The sequence below is a fragment of the Betta splendens genome, chromosome 21 (assembly GCF_900634795.4).
Source record: "Betta splendens chromosome 21, fBetSpl5.4, whole genome shotgun sequence".
NCBI lineage: Eukaryota > Metazoa > Chordata > Actinopteri > Anabantiformes > Osphronemidae > Betta > Betta splendens.
This window is the reverse complement of record NC_040899.1, coordinates 9,223,975-9,241,482: the sequence shown is the minus strand read 5'-3', so window position 1 is coordinate 9,241,482 and position 17,508 is coordinate 9,223,975. Positions and strand designations below refer to the sequence as shown.

Here is a 17,508-nt window from a genome sequence, read left to right as displayed (position 1 = left end):
GGCATCACGTCGCTGCTCCGGCGAATAATGGCATTAGCAACAGTATGTACTGTACACACACACACACACACACACAGACGCTTTATATCACACTCTGTCATTACGTCAAGTCAAGTCAGCCTGGGATAGAGTTTCAGTTTGCGCTGAGAGCAAAAACGTTTGTTGAAGCAATAATAAAAGACAGCTGAACTGATAAAATCTTTATTTATAACAACACTGCTTGACAAGAACAACTGCGCTGTAAATGTCAGTGAAGGATCTCATTCATACATAAACTCCTGTACACATCAGTGTTTTACTGCAAATATTAAACTTGGACCTAAATATAGATTTGACATGAGGTTTAACGAGCTTGTAAGTACCACAGGCCAGACCTGGTCTGTCCCACAAATCCAGTATTACTCAGATAATACATTTTATCAGTAAATCCAATAATAATAATAATAATAATAAAACTCCGGAGATCAGTCTAATAATTTATCTAATTGTCCTGTTCATTTACGACAGCACTGCATTAAATGCAAAATAGTTATCGCACAAAATAATAGATACATAATAAAATATGCAGCCAAGTATATTATTTAATGATGAGTAAGAAAATAAACCAAATACAAACATTATTAATTATCAAAATACGTCATTTTATGTACACTGTTGTTGACTAACAAAAGAGGTACAGTGAAACAAATGAAGTCTGTGCTCCCGTCTCGGGGGTCGAAGGAAGGACAAGCTCCTCCTGGAAAAACAAACATGCCTCATGCATACATTAACATATATAGTGTGAGAAATATGAGTAGAATGAAGGTTTTTGCTTACAGTAGATGACATATAATCTTGAGAATTAAAGGCGCTGCAATGGGCTGTTCTCTCCGTCCACTATCCCGCTTGGAGACGCTGGTTCGCTCGCTTTTCCCTGCACAGCCAAGCCTTTGTCACCTCCTGACACTGTGTTGTCACTGTCCTGTCACGACAACGTGAAACCGCGGGGAAACAAAATTAAAGTTTAAAAGCAGCCCACTGAGGTTAAATCCAGGGATCTCGCCGCCCTGAGCTAGAAACGAGGAATCTAATCTGATGAGAGGTGAGGCATTAGTGCTGGTTGTACCTCGCTGTATTAATCTTTATTCAGACGTAGGCTTGTTAATTAACTCATCGGGACTCACCTTGATAACAGACAGCGCTTTTGACTCCGTGACTGATGAGCGGCTCGGAGAGAGCGGCGGTGAAGCGGGCGAGCGAGGTGACTTTGGCCCATAGGACAAGGAGTGGCTCCTCTTTACAGCAGAGGACACGGCCCGAGCGAAGCGGGAGGGGGTGGAGGGGGAATAGGGCCTGGGGGCAGCAAAGCTCCGCAGTTTTTCCAGGCTCAGGCCTGTGCTCGGCTCCTTGCACGGCAGGCTGCTCTGCCTGGCGAGGCGCCGGTCGGCGGCGCTCGCTTCGGGCCTCGGCTGGACGCCGGCGCCCCCTGTCGCCTCCTCCTGGCGCTGCAGCGGAGGCGGGGGAGGAGGGGGCGGCAGCGCCTCTCTCTCCGCGTTTCCTTGAGCGTCCCGCGGGCCGGAGCCGGGACCGGCAGCGAGGCTTTTCTCGGCGGCTGAGGTTACGTAATACCCAGGTGTTTTTTTGTGCTGTGCCAAGCGGAAAGAACCGGGCTTGGGTTTGGTCGGGGGTGGAATTTTGAACTCTTTGACCTCTGCTGGTGAACCTGCTGGTGACGTCCCGGCAGTCGAGGACCCAATCTTGCCATTTTCTTTAGGAAACTCTGAAGGTGATGTGCACAGAGGTCTGGACTCAGGTATACTTCCATTAACAGTGTCTCGGACAGCAGCAGTACCAGTCGGTACGTCTTCCCTGGGTACAGTTGAGTGCAGCTTCCTCGGCTCCGTCTGCGCCGTGCGCTCCTCAAGTTGAAGAGAACCAACGTTAAGTCCCTCCTCTGGACCTGCGGGCGGCGCCTCCAGTGTCAGTGCAACTTCAAAATACCGTAGCTTCTCTAGAGATTTCTGTGGGACGATGGTGTACGTCGTCATCCCCACCTTGGGGATGTAGCTCCTCGTCAGCTCGTTGGAAGGTTTGGGCTTGGGCTCAGAGTCTGTGGCATAAATAGACGGCGCCTTCGTCGGGGCGGCGGCGCCCGGCGTCGGGTCTGGGAGCGAGGACGTCTCCGAGGTGTCGAGCAACGCGGGTCGAGGATCGGGCGAATCGGGCTCATCCGTCAACGTGGCCATGTCTCTCTTCCCGGCCGATTCCACGGCGTCCACATGTTGCTGCGGCGGTGCAGTCGGCGTGAAGTCTGTTTGCACCTGAGCGTCCTCACCTACGACGCACGATGTGCTGCCGGCGAGCAGCCCGTCGCTCTGCTCCCCGAGGGTTTCAGTGTTTGCCTGAACGGAGGCCTGAGCTTCTGCATCCTGCATTACAGGCTTGAGGGGGCTGCAGGGAACTGTGCTGGAACCACCTCCAGCCCTTTCAGCTGCAGACTCTTCACACGTTGACGGTTGGCTCAGATCTTTACCTTGACATGGACCAGTATCTGTGTAAGGAATACATTTACACGTGAGACGGGTCTGTTGACTTTTCAACTTTTTTTCCGAGAGCAAACTCACTTGCAACTGCAAGATCAGAAGAGTCTGTGCCCACAGTTGTCTTGGCGTCGCCCAGTGCTGCAGACGTTTCCACTGCATTCTGCGGTTCACTGCACGAAATTAAGCAAACGCGAATGACTGAAGGTCCCGCTACTCTTGGTAAAAGCAGGAGTGGAATAAAATAGTTCGTACTTGCCATCTGAGGACAGATCATGAGGCTGATCGTCCCCATTGCCCTCGACAGACTTCATGCTGGGGAACTCCGTGTCTGGGGACGGCGCCCGCAACGACACGTCAGCTGACTGGGTCTCACTAGCAGCAGGAGACACGAGCGAGGGAGTTGTCTCCTCCTGCTCCATGATCTCCTCCAGTGTATTATCAGCTGCAGCCCCTGTGAGAAGAAGTCACAGTTACAGCTTCAGCAGAGTCTGGCGGTACTGTAACTTATTACAGTAAGTCAGTTCAAGGTTCTTCTTTCCACTTCATGATGTTCTACACCTTGATCCATCTTGTCTTGTGCTCAATTTAGCACTTCAAGGAAACAAAGCACAGCAAAAGGAATTTCAAGGCTGCTCCATAGACTCTGAGCTGCACTGGCCACACAGGAAGCGATCTTTCTCTGTGAAGTCCGTGTTCAAACTGTAAGCGCAGTGGGAGGACGGATACGGTTATGTATACTGTAGCGCACATGCAGTAAGATCACGCTTTCTAACAGTGAGCTCTGGAAGATTTGCTGTTGGTTAAAAGGACGTAAATAAAAAGAAGTGTCTTTATGCCAATGCAAACACTGTTAGAAATGAGCAATATATAAAATACTTCGAAATATTCTTGGCTTTTGCTCTGTATACAGGACGGGTGGAGGTTTCCTCACAAAACAATACAATGAGGTTCGCATGTGTCCACACAATTACAGGAAAGTATGTCAAAGCGAGTTAATTATACTCAAACCGAGCAAAAATACCAAAGAATTCAGTTCACACAGCAAAGAGGAATGCAGCAAAAACAAACCTGCAACTGCTTAAAAACAAAGACTCTAAGTGAGCAATAAATATCAGTATATCATGAGTAAATACAGCCCAGATGAAAAGGCCAACGCAGAGAAGATGTTAAAAGACTCAGTGAAGCACAGACGAAGCAGAACCTGCAGTTAAACAGGCCAACGCTTAAATGAATAATCCTGCTCTGACCACAGAGAGTCCCATTTCTATTACAGAGCACTTTGCAGTAACGACCAGTAGGAGGCACAAGAGACACACAAAACGAAAACTGTGCGTTTGTGGTTCAGTGTTTGAGGCCAAAGTACACATGACAAACATTACACCTGAGGCAACATTTGGTATTCATTTTAGCAGTGACACAAACCTTGCGAGTTCTCCTCCAGAGGAACGGCTTCTTGGACGGAGACGCTGGGAGACGTGGGGGGTGGAGGAGCTTTGCGCTTGGTCCTCCTCAGAGAGGACTCGGCCGAGGACCCACGGCTTAAACGAGCCATCTGAATCACAACACTTGATTAAGTTCCTTCATTACCGCGAACCAGAAGGCTAGTTTCTGGCTCATAATGCTGGATTCAGGTGCCTTTAGATCCAGGCTCTCACCTCGCCGTCCAGCTGGGGACCAGGCTCAGAGTAGAGCCTCCGGCGGGTGCCGGGGTCAGAGGTGCAGCTCTGGGACACGAGGAGCGGAGGCTGGGGCGCACGTCTCTTTTTCGGAGCGTCGGCGGGCGTGGTGGGGGAGTCCAGCGGAGACGAGGTGGTGCTGGGTAGGGCCATGCTGAGCGGTCGAGGCCTGCTGACGAGCACCGGAGAAGCCGGAGCGCTGGATGTCGCTGGCTTTAAAAGGACGAACGTCCAATAGGAACGCGACAAAGAACAAAGTGCAGGTAAACCAATGGAAAACCAGAGTAAACAAACCTCCCTCTGAGCGTTTAAGGATACTTTCTTTTGTATAACAATAAAACAAATACAGCGTTTGACAACAATAAACCATAAGAGTTTCACTAATGACCCTTTACCTCATTCGATTTTTTCTTGCTTTTTCTGAATTTGCTAAAGAGGCCTTTGTTTTCTTTCTCCTTCTGATTCTTATCTTTGCCCGGCGCGACTGTTCCTAAAAAAAAAATAAAGAAAAGCAAGATTACAAAAAAATCCATCAACTCCTGTGATATTAAATCATACAGATATTGAAATACCTGCGTGACTCGGTGAGGCTGGACAAACAGGGGAAGCCAGACCTGCAGAGCAAACACATACCAGCTTACATACAGATAACTCACAAATGAGCTGATCTGCTTAAACACAAACTATCACGTCACCCGTGACCTTTGACCTTACCTTTTGTATCTTTCGCGTAAACCTCCCTTATTGCGTAATCGTTGAGCGAATTAGACAAGTCCAGCGGGGCCAGTGACTCGACATCTTTCAACAGGACTGTGGTGTCCACGTCAAACTCACATTTCTCACATATCGCTGGCAGGAGGTCAGCCAGTGGGACGCGAGGGTTGACTCTTAGAATCGTTTTCTGGGTCTTTTTGTAGTTTATCACCATCCGAACCGTTGCCTGGGAGATACAAAAATGTGCCAGAAAGTCAACCTTTAACAGTGAGCAGTGACGCTTGGAGTTTGTGCCAGTGTGAAGGCGAAAGTACCTCGGGCATCTGAGGACCCGACTTCTTATTTTTATCCTCCCCTTTGGGTTTTAGTATGATCTTCTCTGCATCCAGAGTTCCTATGAGCGCGTTGGGCTTGAGCTTGACGTTGCTCCTATTGGCGGTGACCAGCTCCAAGGTGTGGCTTGAGGGGTTCAGATGATACGTAGCGCAAAGTGTCACTAACAGATCCATTAGGGGTTTGCTGAAAGACACGGAGAGACCAGTCACTCCTGCTGATGAAGTTTTGAAAGAAGGATGGAAGGAAGCATGAATTCCCAGCTGACCTCATTATTGTGCATGGAAGTTTCCTGTCTTATCAACTCATTCAACCATGCGTTGACACACTGTAAGTTACTGTAGCTTTCCTGACAGTGACAATACCCTAAAACCATAATGCCCTCAACTTAATCCCCAGACTGAAGATTTAACCCTGTTGTGCAGGGCTTTAGAAAAGGTTTAGAGAAAGAAAAGGAGGTAAAGAATTTAGAGCTTAATCTCTTCATATCTGATTGGTCTCAGTCACTTTTCAAGAGGCCGTGATACCTGTGAAAGAATGTAAATGCAAACTGTGTGCAATGTGAGGAAAGCTATGATATCTTGAGTAAACACTGCTGATGGTGAAAGACGCACATAAACAAGAACTGAAAGTATTTGATACAGAACAATACTGACGCTAAATAAGGCGGTGCAGTCACAGCCTGAGTATTTAACAGTAATGTTATAATTGTCATATTGTGCTGTAATATTCAAAGTATGAGATCATCGAGGTCAGTAAATAAATAAATAATGACCACGCTCCACGTACTAAAACCACACACTCAGCTACTCCACCTAGCTGACTCAATCCTCCGGGAACTGAACGTTATGCGATGACCTAATGTCACATCGGTCTCATGAAGTCTTCAAATGCAAAACAGAAGCGTACAGTGTGAACGTGTGCCACGTACTGGCTCACACTTCAAACACGCACAAGTCTGAGTTTACCCCGTCATGAGATGCATTGAGCATTTTGACATTGTGGTTTCACTGTACAGTACCTTCCAGGAACCGTGGTTATCTGTTCCACTCCATTCGGCAGAACCACAACCAGAGACAGGTCTTTTTCAGTGAGGATCTCCTTCTGGTCCATGGTTAAAGGAGGGTTTCCTGGATACCACTGGGAGAAACCTGGGGAATCCAGCTTCTTTAGTCTTGGAGGGGATGGTGCTTTGCTTTTGGTCGACACCCTGTAGTTTGGCAGGAAAGTGTAAATTACTCTTAAAGTGCCTCTGCATGTGGAAAAAAGTCAGACTCTTACTTTGAAATATGATTTTTCATGTACTTGGATGGATCTTGCTCTTAAAATGTGTTCATTTCGTCATTAAAAGGACAATAATCTGATTAAAAAGCAAAGTGCGTGAGACAGCATGAAAGGAATCCTTCCTCAGGTTCGGGAAAGCAGCGAGCTATTACATGAAAGAGCCCAAGTCCACTTTAGAAACAAGTCACAAGACAAGCAAGTGGACGGATTCACTCACGAGTCTGAGCAAACAGCTGGGAGAACGGGACACCTGAGTCACGGTAAAGCGAGTACTCATACGTGGGTTTGATTCATGTAGCGCGCTTCATTCGGCACAGGTGAGAGCAGCGGCAGCACTGATACGACAGGAAGCACGTATAATGTCACGAACGCCAGCGTGAACCCGGGTCGGCGGCGGCCCGGTGAGGCCTTCAGTCAGTTCCCCATGAATTACTGCCTGTTAAATCTCACGTGGGGGCAGAGCTTATGCAAACAGAGGAATCCAAGCAATGCAAGGTCACAGAGGAATGTCTAGTAAAGGATTACAGCCTAGCTGGGGGGGTATTAGGACCCAGATATATGAAACTAAACAGGAAACAGGAAACGAGGCTGCCATAAAACAAATCACTATTTACAATATTCTGTAGATTTCTGACATTTTGGTTAGAACTCTGGTGACATAATAGCCTCATGATAATGGCCACGTGTTGCAGCATATCTGCAGGGAAACGCAATATTTTTCGGACAACCGCCACTTTATTACATTCTTTCACGGCCTCAGACACAACCTGAGCGATACCTGAATGCCAGAAGGACTGTGCATGCGTTCTTATCATGGCAAGCACTGGAATCAATATACAGTAGCTGCGTCCATGGGGTTGATAAGAGGCTCTACGGGCGGAGGAGGGAGGGAGGGAGGGAGGGGGGGGGGGGGGGGGGGGGGGGCACATTCATTTGAATGGATAGTAGGAGGAGGTTTTACACCATGGCTGCTTGCACAGAAGTGGGTACCAGACCATAATCACTCCAAAAGGCACAACAAAGAGCTAAAGCTAAAGACTTTAGGATTAATTGAAGCTGGCTAATGTCTGTTTTCATGAGTCAGCCATATGCAAAACATTAAACAGGCATGGGAGCTATGGCGGGGCACCACAGAAGAAGCCACTGCTTCTCAGAACAAAAGCAGGTCGGGAGGAACAAACAGCACAACACACTTAACTACGGTGTAAAAAGAGAACCACATTATTGCCAGAGCTGCTTTCCTGCCCCAGAACTTGGACAGCTTGCAACTGTGGAGGTGCAATAAATCCCCACGGTTTTCAAAGTAAAAGCCTGCTGGTGCAGTAGGACAATGAGCTCAAACACTGGCTGTAGAAAGACACAATATTCACGCCCAGTCGTCAAGCTCTTGGAGATTCTGAGAGACTTGTTCACAGCAGACAACCTGCAGTAATAATGTGACGACTGGTCCAGTGTTCCCAGTGAACCCAGGTCTAATCCACAGGTACAGGAAGTACTGTACTCGTTTAATCAGCCACAGAGGTGGTTCAACCAGTTATTAACCTCTTCCTTCGTCACCTTGAAGTGTGTATTTAATGGGTGTGTTCAATAAAAGCATGAAAGGTCTTGACTGTTTGCGTTATAAATATTGAGGTTGTTTGGTTTCATGTCTTTAACAAAACGACAGAGGCTAAAACATAGTGATACAAACTCATGACAACTAAGGTCATTAGGTCGAGCTGATGCTTCAGTCTGATGCCGATACCAACGATTGAATGAATCGAAACGCTTTCGCCGTGATCTTGGATGAAACCCCACTCTGCCCGTCATCACTTCCACAGAATGACAGCAACCCAACAGAACCTGTTCCAGAGACGCGCCGACCTGCAGAAGGTAGAGAGTGGAGGCAAACAACTAAACGTCTGCAGGCAAATGCTGGTGGTTGTTACTGACGTCCATATAATGAATGAATATGTGCTAATACCATGTGCTAGCTTATTTAGCATCCTCACGTAGCATCTGATTTACACAACAGTGATGCCCCTGAGGTCCAACGTTCACGTTTTTTGGCCTTGTAACTGTTCACTGGGACTTTTCAAAATAGAAACAACTCACAAAAGGGAGCGTGGAAAAGCACACAGCGGCCACGGCTCAGGTTCAGGGCCGGCTCGGTTTATACAGCTGTGTGAGGCTGGTGGCTCTGCAGAGACACCTCGCGCAGGTGACGGACGCGTCCACGCACACTGCTTGGTTCGCTTCGCCCACGGAGCCTGTTGTTTGTGTGCGCCGCCGACCGAGCGGAGACGTGTCGAAGCTTGACTGCGCCGATGCCTCACGCACAGGGTTTCCCTGGGAGGTCCGACACTCGCAAACAAGCCTATTCAATACCCGAGGACATGCTTGAAAGACGTGATCACAGCCTACCAGGAAATAACAGGCCTGCTGTCATTGCGCCATTTGCTGTTGTGCAGTAATCTTGTGAACTTCGCTTGGGCAAACAAATGGACTCCAATATGCTACGGTTAAAAATTACAAAAAAACCTCCATGTGTTGCTGTACAAATTAATGCATCCGCATCTGATTAAAACACGTGCTTGATAATCTGAGACGAGAGCAAATCAGCTCGTACCTGTAGCTACACTGCTACTAGAGGTTGAAGAGATAAAACCAAGGGGCCTTTAGTGCAACATCCAGATAGAAGGATGGTGGAAATACAAATCCATCCTTTTACGACAAGCTGACGAAAGTCATACATAATATAAAGGTTCCCCACATTCCATTGCACCTTCTTCCAGCTGCCATGGCTTTTATCAGAAACATCTCAGTCTGTGTGTTTTTCCCTCCAATCAATTAAAATGACTCCTGGCTAAGCATGCAAGAATGATGGCGGGGAGCAGCTCTGAGGAAGAGAAAGGAAAATCGCAGCCTACAGCACTGACAGATCTTTACCTTGGCTTCAAGGTTTGGGGAAGGTGAGGAGGGCCTGCGGTATGCACCTGGTATGCAGCTGCTGAGCATCGGCGCGGCCCCCTGGGGGGACGCTGGGTGCACGCGCAGCACCTCGATCCTCCTGCACGATCCCGCGTTCAGAAAGAGCCCCGTGGTTTTAGGACATAGGAACAAATCGACTCCGAGCTCCAAACCCCCCACGACAACGAACCGAGCGGCTGCTGACTCGGTCTAAAGTGCAAGCTCCAACATGCCACAGAGCGGCACCCTGCGCTCCCAGTCAAAACACACTCGGCCCCGGAAGAGCGATCGCCAGTGAACGCGGCGCGAGCCAGCGCTCTTACCTCTGCTCCCACGGCCTTCTCCGCCTGAATCGTCCCCGCTCGCCCTGTGCATCTCCCGCGAGCCGTCAGCCGGGGTGAAGTGTGCGTCTTCAACAGAAGGGCCCACCTTCGGCTCCACGCCCAAGCCGTGACATCAGCGCCTGCGACTGCGTCTGCCTCCCTGTGCCGACACCAACACCAACCCGTGGGCGGGACCGGTGAAGCGACTGAGCAAAACTCCCAAACACCCCGACCGGTTGTTTTAATTGCCGGCGACTCGGGCCGTCCGTCATTCCACTGTAATGATGCGATTATCAGCGCAAACGGAGCGCGTTTTGTCTGCACAATGGCACCGCTCTCGCCGCTCCCTGACGCAATCAGGCGCCTGAGTCGGCCTCCGTGAGCCCGGACCGCGCCTCACCTGAGCGCTGACTCAAGGCAGAGGCATGTTAAAAAGACTTTGTCGGTCGGGAGTAATCACAGAGAAGATGACACCAATGAGCACACAGCAAACGTATCACGTGTAGCATTCTGACTGTGTCAACGCCGCTGAGACATTCAAATAAACAGGAACCAATAAACAGCATAAAGGCAGCACCTTACATGTTATGCACAGGTTCAGTATAGTTACGATGTGTGTGTAGGAGATTTGCCTCTATCTCGCTAAAGTCAAAGGTTTCCAACTAATTAGTCAACCGAAGGCAACAGACTTAATTTCTGGCTTCCAGCAACTTTCCCACGCTACAAAGCTTGTGTTTATTTTGCCTTCTGAAAAGCTAAATAAATGACTTTCTGTGATGCTGACAGTCCTTCGTCAGCACCTCATTAACAATACAGTATGTGGCCACTCGTGACGAGAAGGTGGAGTGTGGATTTGAGATGTTAGCGTGTTGAAGGCTGCAGGGGTGAAGTGAAGGGGGGGTTAGAAAGCACTGGGCCACAGTCGCAGCTGGTAACTTGGTGAGAGGTCACTCACAGTAAACATGAGGTTTTTTTTTTTTTAAAGGGGGTCTGGAAAGGCCATCACTCTTTAAGCTCAGTGCGATGGAGGAAAACAGAACAGGAAGCCAGTGAGAACTTCCCGCTGCATTTCTACTGTTTATTATTTCGGACAAAACAAAAACTTTTTCCCACCGTCTTTTCCAGCACGGATCTGGACCCGAACCCGCCAGGCAGCCTTCGCACCACTACTGTATCTGCACACTGCTGTTACACATGTCTATGGGCCAGAGCGCTTCATTCATGTGATGCCAGATACTCAGGGTGAGCGGGTCAGTGTGCCACCAGCCCATTTGCTAACCAGATTACAGATTACTGGGCGAGATGTCCCATCAGGCTGCTCTGGGGTCTGCTGCGGTACATTAACCTCAGCTTATCTCAAAGCACTTCAGATATGTTTTACTGTAAACACAGCTTCAAAGCAAAGATGCAAGAAGCAAGGAGGAGGACACAGCAGCTCCACATGTAGAGGAGAGGTTTTACTGAGCCTGTAGAGACAGAATATTTAACCCCCCCCCCCCCGGAGTCACGTTTCTAACTATCACACTTCGTCCATTCATGTGAGACAATGCAGCATTGTCTGCAGCGGCGCATCTTCTCAAGCATGTTTTTCCCTCGTTTGAGCGTCACATGAACTGAGGCCTCTGAAGTGATCTCGCGCCAGAAGCAGGAACGGTCTCATTCCACGGACGGCGGCGTAAACACAAGCCGTGAGAGAGAGGTGGAATCCGAACAGACAGAGTGTCACACGCGTCTTATACAAACACACCTGTCCTGATCCTTAACATTTCGGTTCCTCTTTAGGTTATAACGGAGAGCAGCTGCTAAGATTCACAGCACAAACACAGGAACTCCAGTAGATCTACAGTATTTGACCAGAGGCAGGAGCACAGCCACTGATTTAGTGCCACCTACAGAAGCATGCGAAGGTGTGCAACATCCAACAAGTGCAATATATTGTGCTATCGTCATCCGCTTTGCTAAACAGACACACGTCCGAGAACAAAGGTCGCACAAGTCAACGCAACTTGTTCTTCTTGCCCCATTAAATGGTTGAGAGTCGTTGGCGATAAGTAAAAGTTCCCACCAAGGACACACAAAGGACTGATTCATGTCAGGTCAGTGAATGTGACACGGGCCGAGAGTGGGAGGCGTCCGGCGCGAACAGAGCGGCCGTCCGCGTTGTTTAGGACGAGACCTGTGCAGCAAGGACTGCTTCACCAGGCTCCTGTGGCCCGTGCGCACGCCGTCGACTCCAGATATGAGAGAAGCAACTGGAACAAGCCGCTAAATGCCGGGGAGTGTCCGGGGAGACGCGTCCAGTGGTATTCACAGGCAGCGAGTGGGCTTCGTGTGGCTACAAGCCCTCCTTTGTCCTCCTTGTCCTGGGACGGTGGCTGTTTTAGCCCTGTGAGGCAGAAAGCATCGATGACGCTGCAGCCTGTAGCCAGCGCCTGCAGAAATCCGACTGTCGTCCTGCTTCGTAACATCAAGTGGAACATGACGCTCAACGACACCTTTAATTTTCCTTTGCCTCCGAAGAAAAGCTTTCTGCACTGTAGGCTAAATTACACAGCTTGCTGGATTATGGCTGTGTTGACTAAATATATTTTAAGCAGTAACTCCTCCTTCATTTGACTGAAGCCCGGAGATGTCGGGGTCCTCTACACTCGTCCAAATCTCCCATCTTGGCCAGACCACAGCCCGGTGATTTTCATCTGCGAGCAGCTGTGCCCCTGGAATGTGTCGGGAAACAGCTGTGGGGATTCTCAACACCTTAACGAGAGCCACATTCAGCCCACGTCCCGCCATGTGAGATCACGGTTTGAGGGTGGGAGTGGGGGGCGGGCAGGGATTAACGGCTGCTTCCAGGAGGTTTTAGTAGAGTCAGTGTTTGGAGGCCAAAAGGCAGCGGTACCGCCCGGCACGGCGCTGGTACAGTATCTAGCAGCCAATGGGCTCCAAGCTTTTCTTTTGGGGAGTTTGCACATTCACAACCATGAGTTGATCCCTGGGAATAAACAGATTCTGGGAGGGACGCGTGTACAAAATGCACACGGATTTACCGTGGGAGGCGGTGGAGGCTTCACATTTTAGTGGCGGTAGGTTCCCCTCACGCCCCAGCGGCTCATGGAAGAGTGCGCTCTGCTTTTCCAAATAATAGTCGAACCGCAGAGATTTACGTACTCGGCCGCTCGCCGGTGCCAGGGAGCGTGGCCGCGTGCCCAGACGGCGCTACACGTGTGAAATATGATTACAAGGCACACGGCGAGGCTGCTCGGGCTTTCAAGGGGACTGAACGCGACGTGCCTGGAAAAATGCAGTGCACGGGGAAGGAGTGGAAACTGGCAAATTGGAACACGCTCCGTCTGACCTCTAATGTGAGTCTGAAGCAGGTCGGCAGATGTCCCACGCTCGCCAGGAGGGTGAGGAGAGACTCTGGAAACTCGCTCTCGCCTTTTAATGGCTCCAGCCTCTGGGATACGAGCGGCTGACATCATCGCGGAGTCTCTGAACCATAAATGATGGGAAATTCCATCGTGTCAGACGCTCACAGCAGACCTTTACTGTGATTTTCTTTGACACCGCTCAGCGTTTGACAGGGTATCGCTTTCAAGCCCGAGCGCGGGATTTTTCCACAGAAGAAGAAGAAGAAACGACCAGGTTCAGGCTCGTGGAGGAGGCAGGATGGTCCGCCTGCTAAATACTTCCCATGACCCCTACATATGGTCAAGGCGATTTCTCAGTAAACCCGGGGAGCAGGAAATGAGGAGGGTTCAAAGGTTGACGTCTGCAGCAACTGTGACCAAGAGGCACTAAGCAAAATAATAATATTAATAATAATTATAAGTTGCTGGACGTTGGGTTCATTTCCAAAGGCAGCATTTCGCTCTAGAAAACAGCTGCTTGTCTGCTGCCCAATGCAAGTGATTGTTGGGCTTGAAAACACATGCGGTTTGGCGAAATGAATCAAAGGGACGGTTCGACTCACCTCGACCCGGAGCTCCGCGCACGCGGCTGGGATCTGTGCTCGTCCACGACCAAACTCATCGGTTTAACGAAGCCCGTCGAACTAGTCAAACGCAAACAAGAGGCGCAGTTCATCGTCAGTGGCGCTTTGCATATCAGTTATTAAATCGGGGCTTGTGTAAGCCGCCGCTTTCCAGTGATGCAAACGCGCAAATACTGAAATATGGGCGAATCCCGCATGATGTCATCAGTTTTTTTCTTCATTTTACTGGTCTTTTTTTTTGCGATAACAAAACTTTTGTCATCGTGTCTTACCGAGAACCCAGCTGGTTTTCGAAGCAGTTGTCAATTTCCATCGGTCTCCGGGAACGTAACGTTAGTCGAAGTTGACGCTATTAGGCGGATAAATGCTCCATAATCCTTACATTCTGCGTTTTGCGCTTTTTACGCAGACCGTTGCGGCGCGCTTTGTCCTCCACTCGTCTCTTTTTTTAAACTATACGTGTCACATCACGTATCAGGCGTCGTCGCGGGCACCGTAAACAACGCTGTGAACTTCTGTCCGCACGCACAGTCCGCCGCATCGCCGCGCCGCGCCGCGCCGTGGGAGCGGGGCGTCTCTCCGCTCCGCTCCACTCCACCTTCCCTCCGGGATCCTCGTGGGGCATTTCACATCCTGTCCGAGGTCGCGTGGAAAGAACCCACCATTCCCACGTCTTGACAAACAGGCGCACGTACGTATGTGAGTTTATTGATAAATAGGCTGTGACCCCATTATGTTGTTTTGAACTTCCTTCCAATAAAAGCTTTATTTGCCTACAGCGACATCTGGTGGCAGAACATGGGAATTAGAACGTACAAGAATTACAAAACAAACGCATTCACAATACACCCTTGAGTCACATGATCTAAATATTTAATTGCACCATGGCTGCGGGAGTATTCAGGTCAAACACCGTTGACCTGAAAGCAGCCATTATCACATAGTTGACTGGATTAAAGTTGAGGCTCTGTGCAGAGGGGGTCAAGTTTTTCCACATACTTTCATCATACAATGTGGCCATTGTTGTAACGTTCCTATCATAACGGCGGCACAGTGCCGGAAACATTGGCGTCGGCGCAGTAGAACATCTCCACACCATGTGAACAGTCTTGGGGGTAGAGGCCCGTCATGGTCAGGCCGGTGATCATGACGAAGACGCCGGCGGCGATCAGGAGGGCGGGCATCACGTTCTCGCCGCGGAGCCGGCGCCCGGGCGACAGCTTGAGGAAACACGCGGCGGGGACGATGAAGATCAGCGGCGTGGCGCTCAGCACACCCTGAGGCGGCGGGGGAGACAGAAGGCGGGTGAGGCCCGACGAACGGGGGAGAATGGGTGAACGTAGGGGGGGGGTGTCACTCACGTTGAGCTCCAGGACCACTCCCAGGCAGTCGAAGGCCAGGGATATTGAGGTGCACGCGGCGACGATGAGGAGCGTCACGGCCACGTGTTCCGCCTTGGACAGGTCCCTGCTGCAGATCACATTGGACAACACCTGAGGAGACACACAGGAATCAATAACATCTATCCAGATTCCCACACTCAAACTGGAGCCTGACGTTCCTCACCTCCCTTGTGACGAAACACTCCAGCGGAAACGTGGTTATTATGCTCAGGCCGAAACAGAAGCGTCCAAAGGTTGCCAGGTTGTCGCTTTTGCAGTAGTTCTCGAATATGTCTCCTGAAAAGTTGACCTTTCGGGTCAAACCGTTTAAAGGAATAGGGCGGACATGCGAAAGAACCTGCGTGTTGCCACCTTGCGTGTAGCCGGTGAAGGTGGTGTAGCCGGCCACAGCGAACGCAGCGCTGATGACCAACGCCGAGCCCACGGAGCCGTGCGTGACCCGGGACCAGTGGGCCAGCGTGGGCCGGTCCAGGGAGCTATAGATGAGGAAGCTGTTGTGGTGGCAAATGAAGGCTAAGGAGACACACACACACAGCGTATTGGTGTGTGAGCGTGTCAGGAAACAGATACTTGAGCCTCACTCACTCACCGAAGGACATCACACCGACCGCCTGGATGGCGTTCCACTTGGCAAACACCCAGGCGTTCTCTGTGGGGAGACTAGAGCGTGAGAGCGGCGTCAGACGTCGAGGTCCAGAGGGAAAGGAGGTCCAGTCTGTCTAAACCCGCTCGTACATTTGTGGCCCCAGGGACGCCGCCCGGATGATCGCCACGACGACGATGGTCAGCGTCAGCACCATGGACAGGAAGGACACCTGGTGACACAGGTGCATGCTGGGAAACGGCGACAGCGCGGGCCCTGCCCCTCTAAAAGCGCCGGCGCCGCCGCCCGGTACCGTACCTTCCCCAGCTTCTCGATGTTGCGGTGGAGCGAGAGCGGCAGCGTCAGCGCCAGGGTGCAGAGCAGGATGACGAAGTGGCGCTCCGCTAGGATGTGATCGGGCCCCACTGCGGGCACAGACCCCCCGGGGGGCGCGTTACACGCGTTACACACGTTACACGCGTTCACGCGCCGCATCTAAAGGTGGCGACAACTCACCTCCTGGGATCCGCTGGAACACTTTGGTCAGCGTGTCGCCAATGGTGATGTTGTAGCTGATCATAGCTGGGGGAGAGCGCGGGCGTAAAGCATCACGGCGTGACTGGTTTCATTGGCGTCCGCCTCGTCGGTGACTTACCGATGAAAGGGTAAAGGAACTGCAGCGCCGACAGAACCAGAAAACCCGGGAAGCCGAACGTGCTCCTCACCAGCGACTGATAACTGCTGGTCCCTGACACGTTGCCTCCCTTGATTAACAGGATGATTGAGTAGTCTGTCACAACACACACACACACACACACACACACACACACACACACACAGGCTTATCGCGTCTGTGCTTCTGATAGTATCAGCTCTCAGACTCTGAGGATTTACCCACCGGTGATGAACCCAACCACTATGAGGAGCACGAGGCCCAGCGGGAGCCCCGCCTGGTTCAGAGCATACGGCAAACCTGGGTTCAAATCACAAACACGCACAAAGAAATTAGAGCATCCGAGGAAATGTGCGCAATGATGAAACAAAGCATTGAAGGGGGGAAAGTTCGCGACCGGCAGCACAACGTAATGATTCGACTGCGGAGCACATTGTAACCGCGCTCAATAACAGCAGGCAGCCGTCACATGTCGCCGCTGCAGATATGGTCACTGGAGTGTGCGTAATGCCGGCGGCAACGAGTTTAAGGGGGTGAACGGGGGTTAACAGGCGCTGGTCATATGATGCGGAGGCTTCGCCGCAGCAGCGGGTGAATCGCGGTTCGGAAAACGAGCGCTCCGCCGCTTGCGCGTCTAAGAGATTTAGACGCGTAATTACGGGCGGGTTTCATCAACCGCGCCTTCGATCATAGCGTAGGTTAGCGGAGTTACGACGTGGATATTTACCTATGATTCCAGATCCTATGATGGAGTTGATAAAGTTAAAAGACGCGTATATCATGGAACTTCTTTGTTCCCCGGCAGCTTTCTGCAGAGCCGTTAAAATCGCCCCTTCTTCACTGTCCAGCTAAAAAAATAGGAAACAATCCAAAAATAAGGAAACTTTCTGCCCGTTATTTAGGTTCGGCAGTAGTGAGACACCTTCAGACGTACCTGAGACATTTTAGCACCTGCTGCTGCCTGATGTGGTTCCTCCGGTGTCCTCAGCGTTTAACCCTCATCTGTGGTGCGACTTACTTTTTAAAGGTATGTCAATTTTACTGAGGCAAATCCGTT

The 17,508-nt window shown here is 50.5% G+C and overlaps 2 protein-coding genes across 5 annotated transcripts; both read right to left on the bottom strand.

Moving 5' to 3' along the window:
• Positions 1-185: 185 nt before the first annotated feature.
• cobll1b (cordon-bleu WH2 repeat protein-like 1b) lies at positions 186-14,291 on the bottom strand. 3 transcript variants are annotated; one of them, XM_029135858.3, is made up of 14 exons: positions 14,065-14,291; positions 13,772-13,852; positions 6,267-6,455; positions 5,227-5,431; positions 4,913-5,138; positions 4,771-4,812; positions 4,594-4,688; positions 4,178-4,411; positions 3,945-4,074; positions 2,775-2,973; positions 2,604-2,692; positions 1,164-2,530; positions 817-961; positions 186-736 (listed from the first exon to the last, which is right to left on the bottom strand). In XM_029135858.3, exons 1-13 carry the CDS (start codon positions 14,103-14,105, stop codon positions 842-844), a joined length of 3,018 nt encoding a protein of 1,005 aa, XP_028991691.1. In that variant the 5' UTR covers positions 14,106-14,291; the 3' UTR covers positions 186-736; positions 817-841. The 3 variants fall into 3 exon arrangements, with proteins under 3 accessions (XP_028991691.1, XP_028991692.1, XP_028991693.1); XM_029135859.3 differs by lacking the exons at positions 13,772-13,852; positions 14,065-14,291 and adding an exon at positions 9,802-10,203; XM_029135860.3 differs by lacking the exons at positions 13,772-13,852; positions 14,065-14,291 and adding an exon at positions 9,458-9,726.
• A 284-nt stretch (positions 14,292-14,575) lies between these two features.
• slc38a11 (solute carrier family 38 member 11) lies at positions 14,576-17,506 on the bottom strand. 2 transcript variants are annotated; one of them, XM_029135864.3, is made up of 12 exons: positions 17,386-17,506; positions 17,179-17,299; positions 16,677-16,751; positions 16,434-16,568; positions 16,295-16,360; positions 16,097-16,203; positions 15,931-16,010; positions 15,785-15,855; positions 15,547-15,708; positions 15,359-15,471; positions 15,154-15,285; positions 14,576-15,069 (listed from the first exon to the last, which is right to left on the bottom strand). In XM_029135864.3, exons 1-12 carry the CDS (start codon positions 17,392-17,394, stop codon positions 14,830-14,832), a joined length of 1,311 nt encoding a protein of 436 aa, XP_028991697.1. In that variant the 5' UTR covers positions 17,395-17,506; the 3' UTR covers positions 14,576-14,829. The 2 variants fall into 2 exon arrangements, with proteins under 2 accessions (XP_028991697.1, XP_028991696.1); XM_029135863.3 differs by having other exon boundaries at positions 15,359-15,708.
• Positions 17,507-17,508: the final 2 nt, after the last annotated feature.

What these genes read in the sequence shown, in the direction of transcription:
- cobll1b (XM_029135858.3), bottom strand. Translation starts at nt 14,105, where the DNA reads ATGGAAATTGACAACTGCTTCGAAAACCAGCTGGGTTCTCG. An exon ending in GCAAGAAAAAATCGAATGAG is followed by an intron (nt 4,412 to 4,593) that starts GTAAAGGGTCAT and finishes GTCCTTTTAAAG; the next exon opens with CCAGCGACATCCAGCGCTCC. An exon ending in GTCCCCAGCTGGACGGCGAG is followed by an intron (nt 4,075 to 4,177) that starts GTGAGAGCCTGG and finishes GTTGTGATTCAG; the next exon opens with ATGGCTCGTTTAAGCCGTGG.
- slc38a11 (XM_029135863.3), bottom strand. An exon ending in GCGTCCCTGGGGCCACAAAT is followed by an intron (nt 15,856 to 15,930) that starts GTACGAGCGGGT and finishes CTCACGCTCTAG; the next exon opens with TCTCCCCACAGAGAACGCCT. An exon ending in GGTCGGTGTGATGTCCTTCG is followed by an intron (nt 15,709 to 15,784) that starts GTGAGTGAGTGA and finishes GTGTCTCCTTAG; the next exon opens with CCTTCATTTGCCACCACAAC.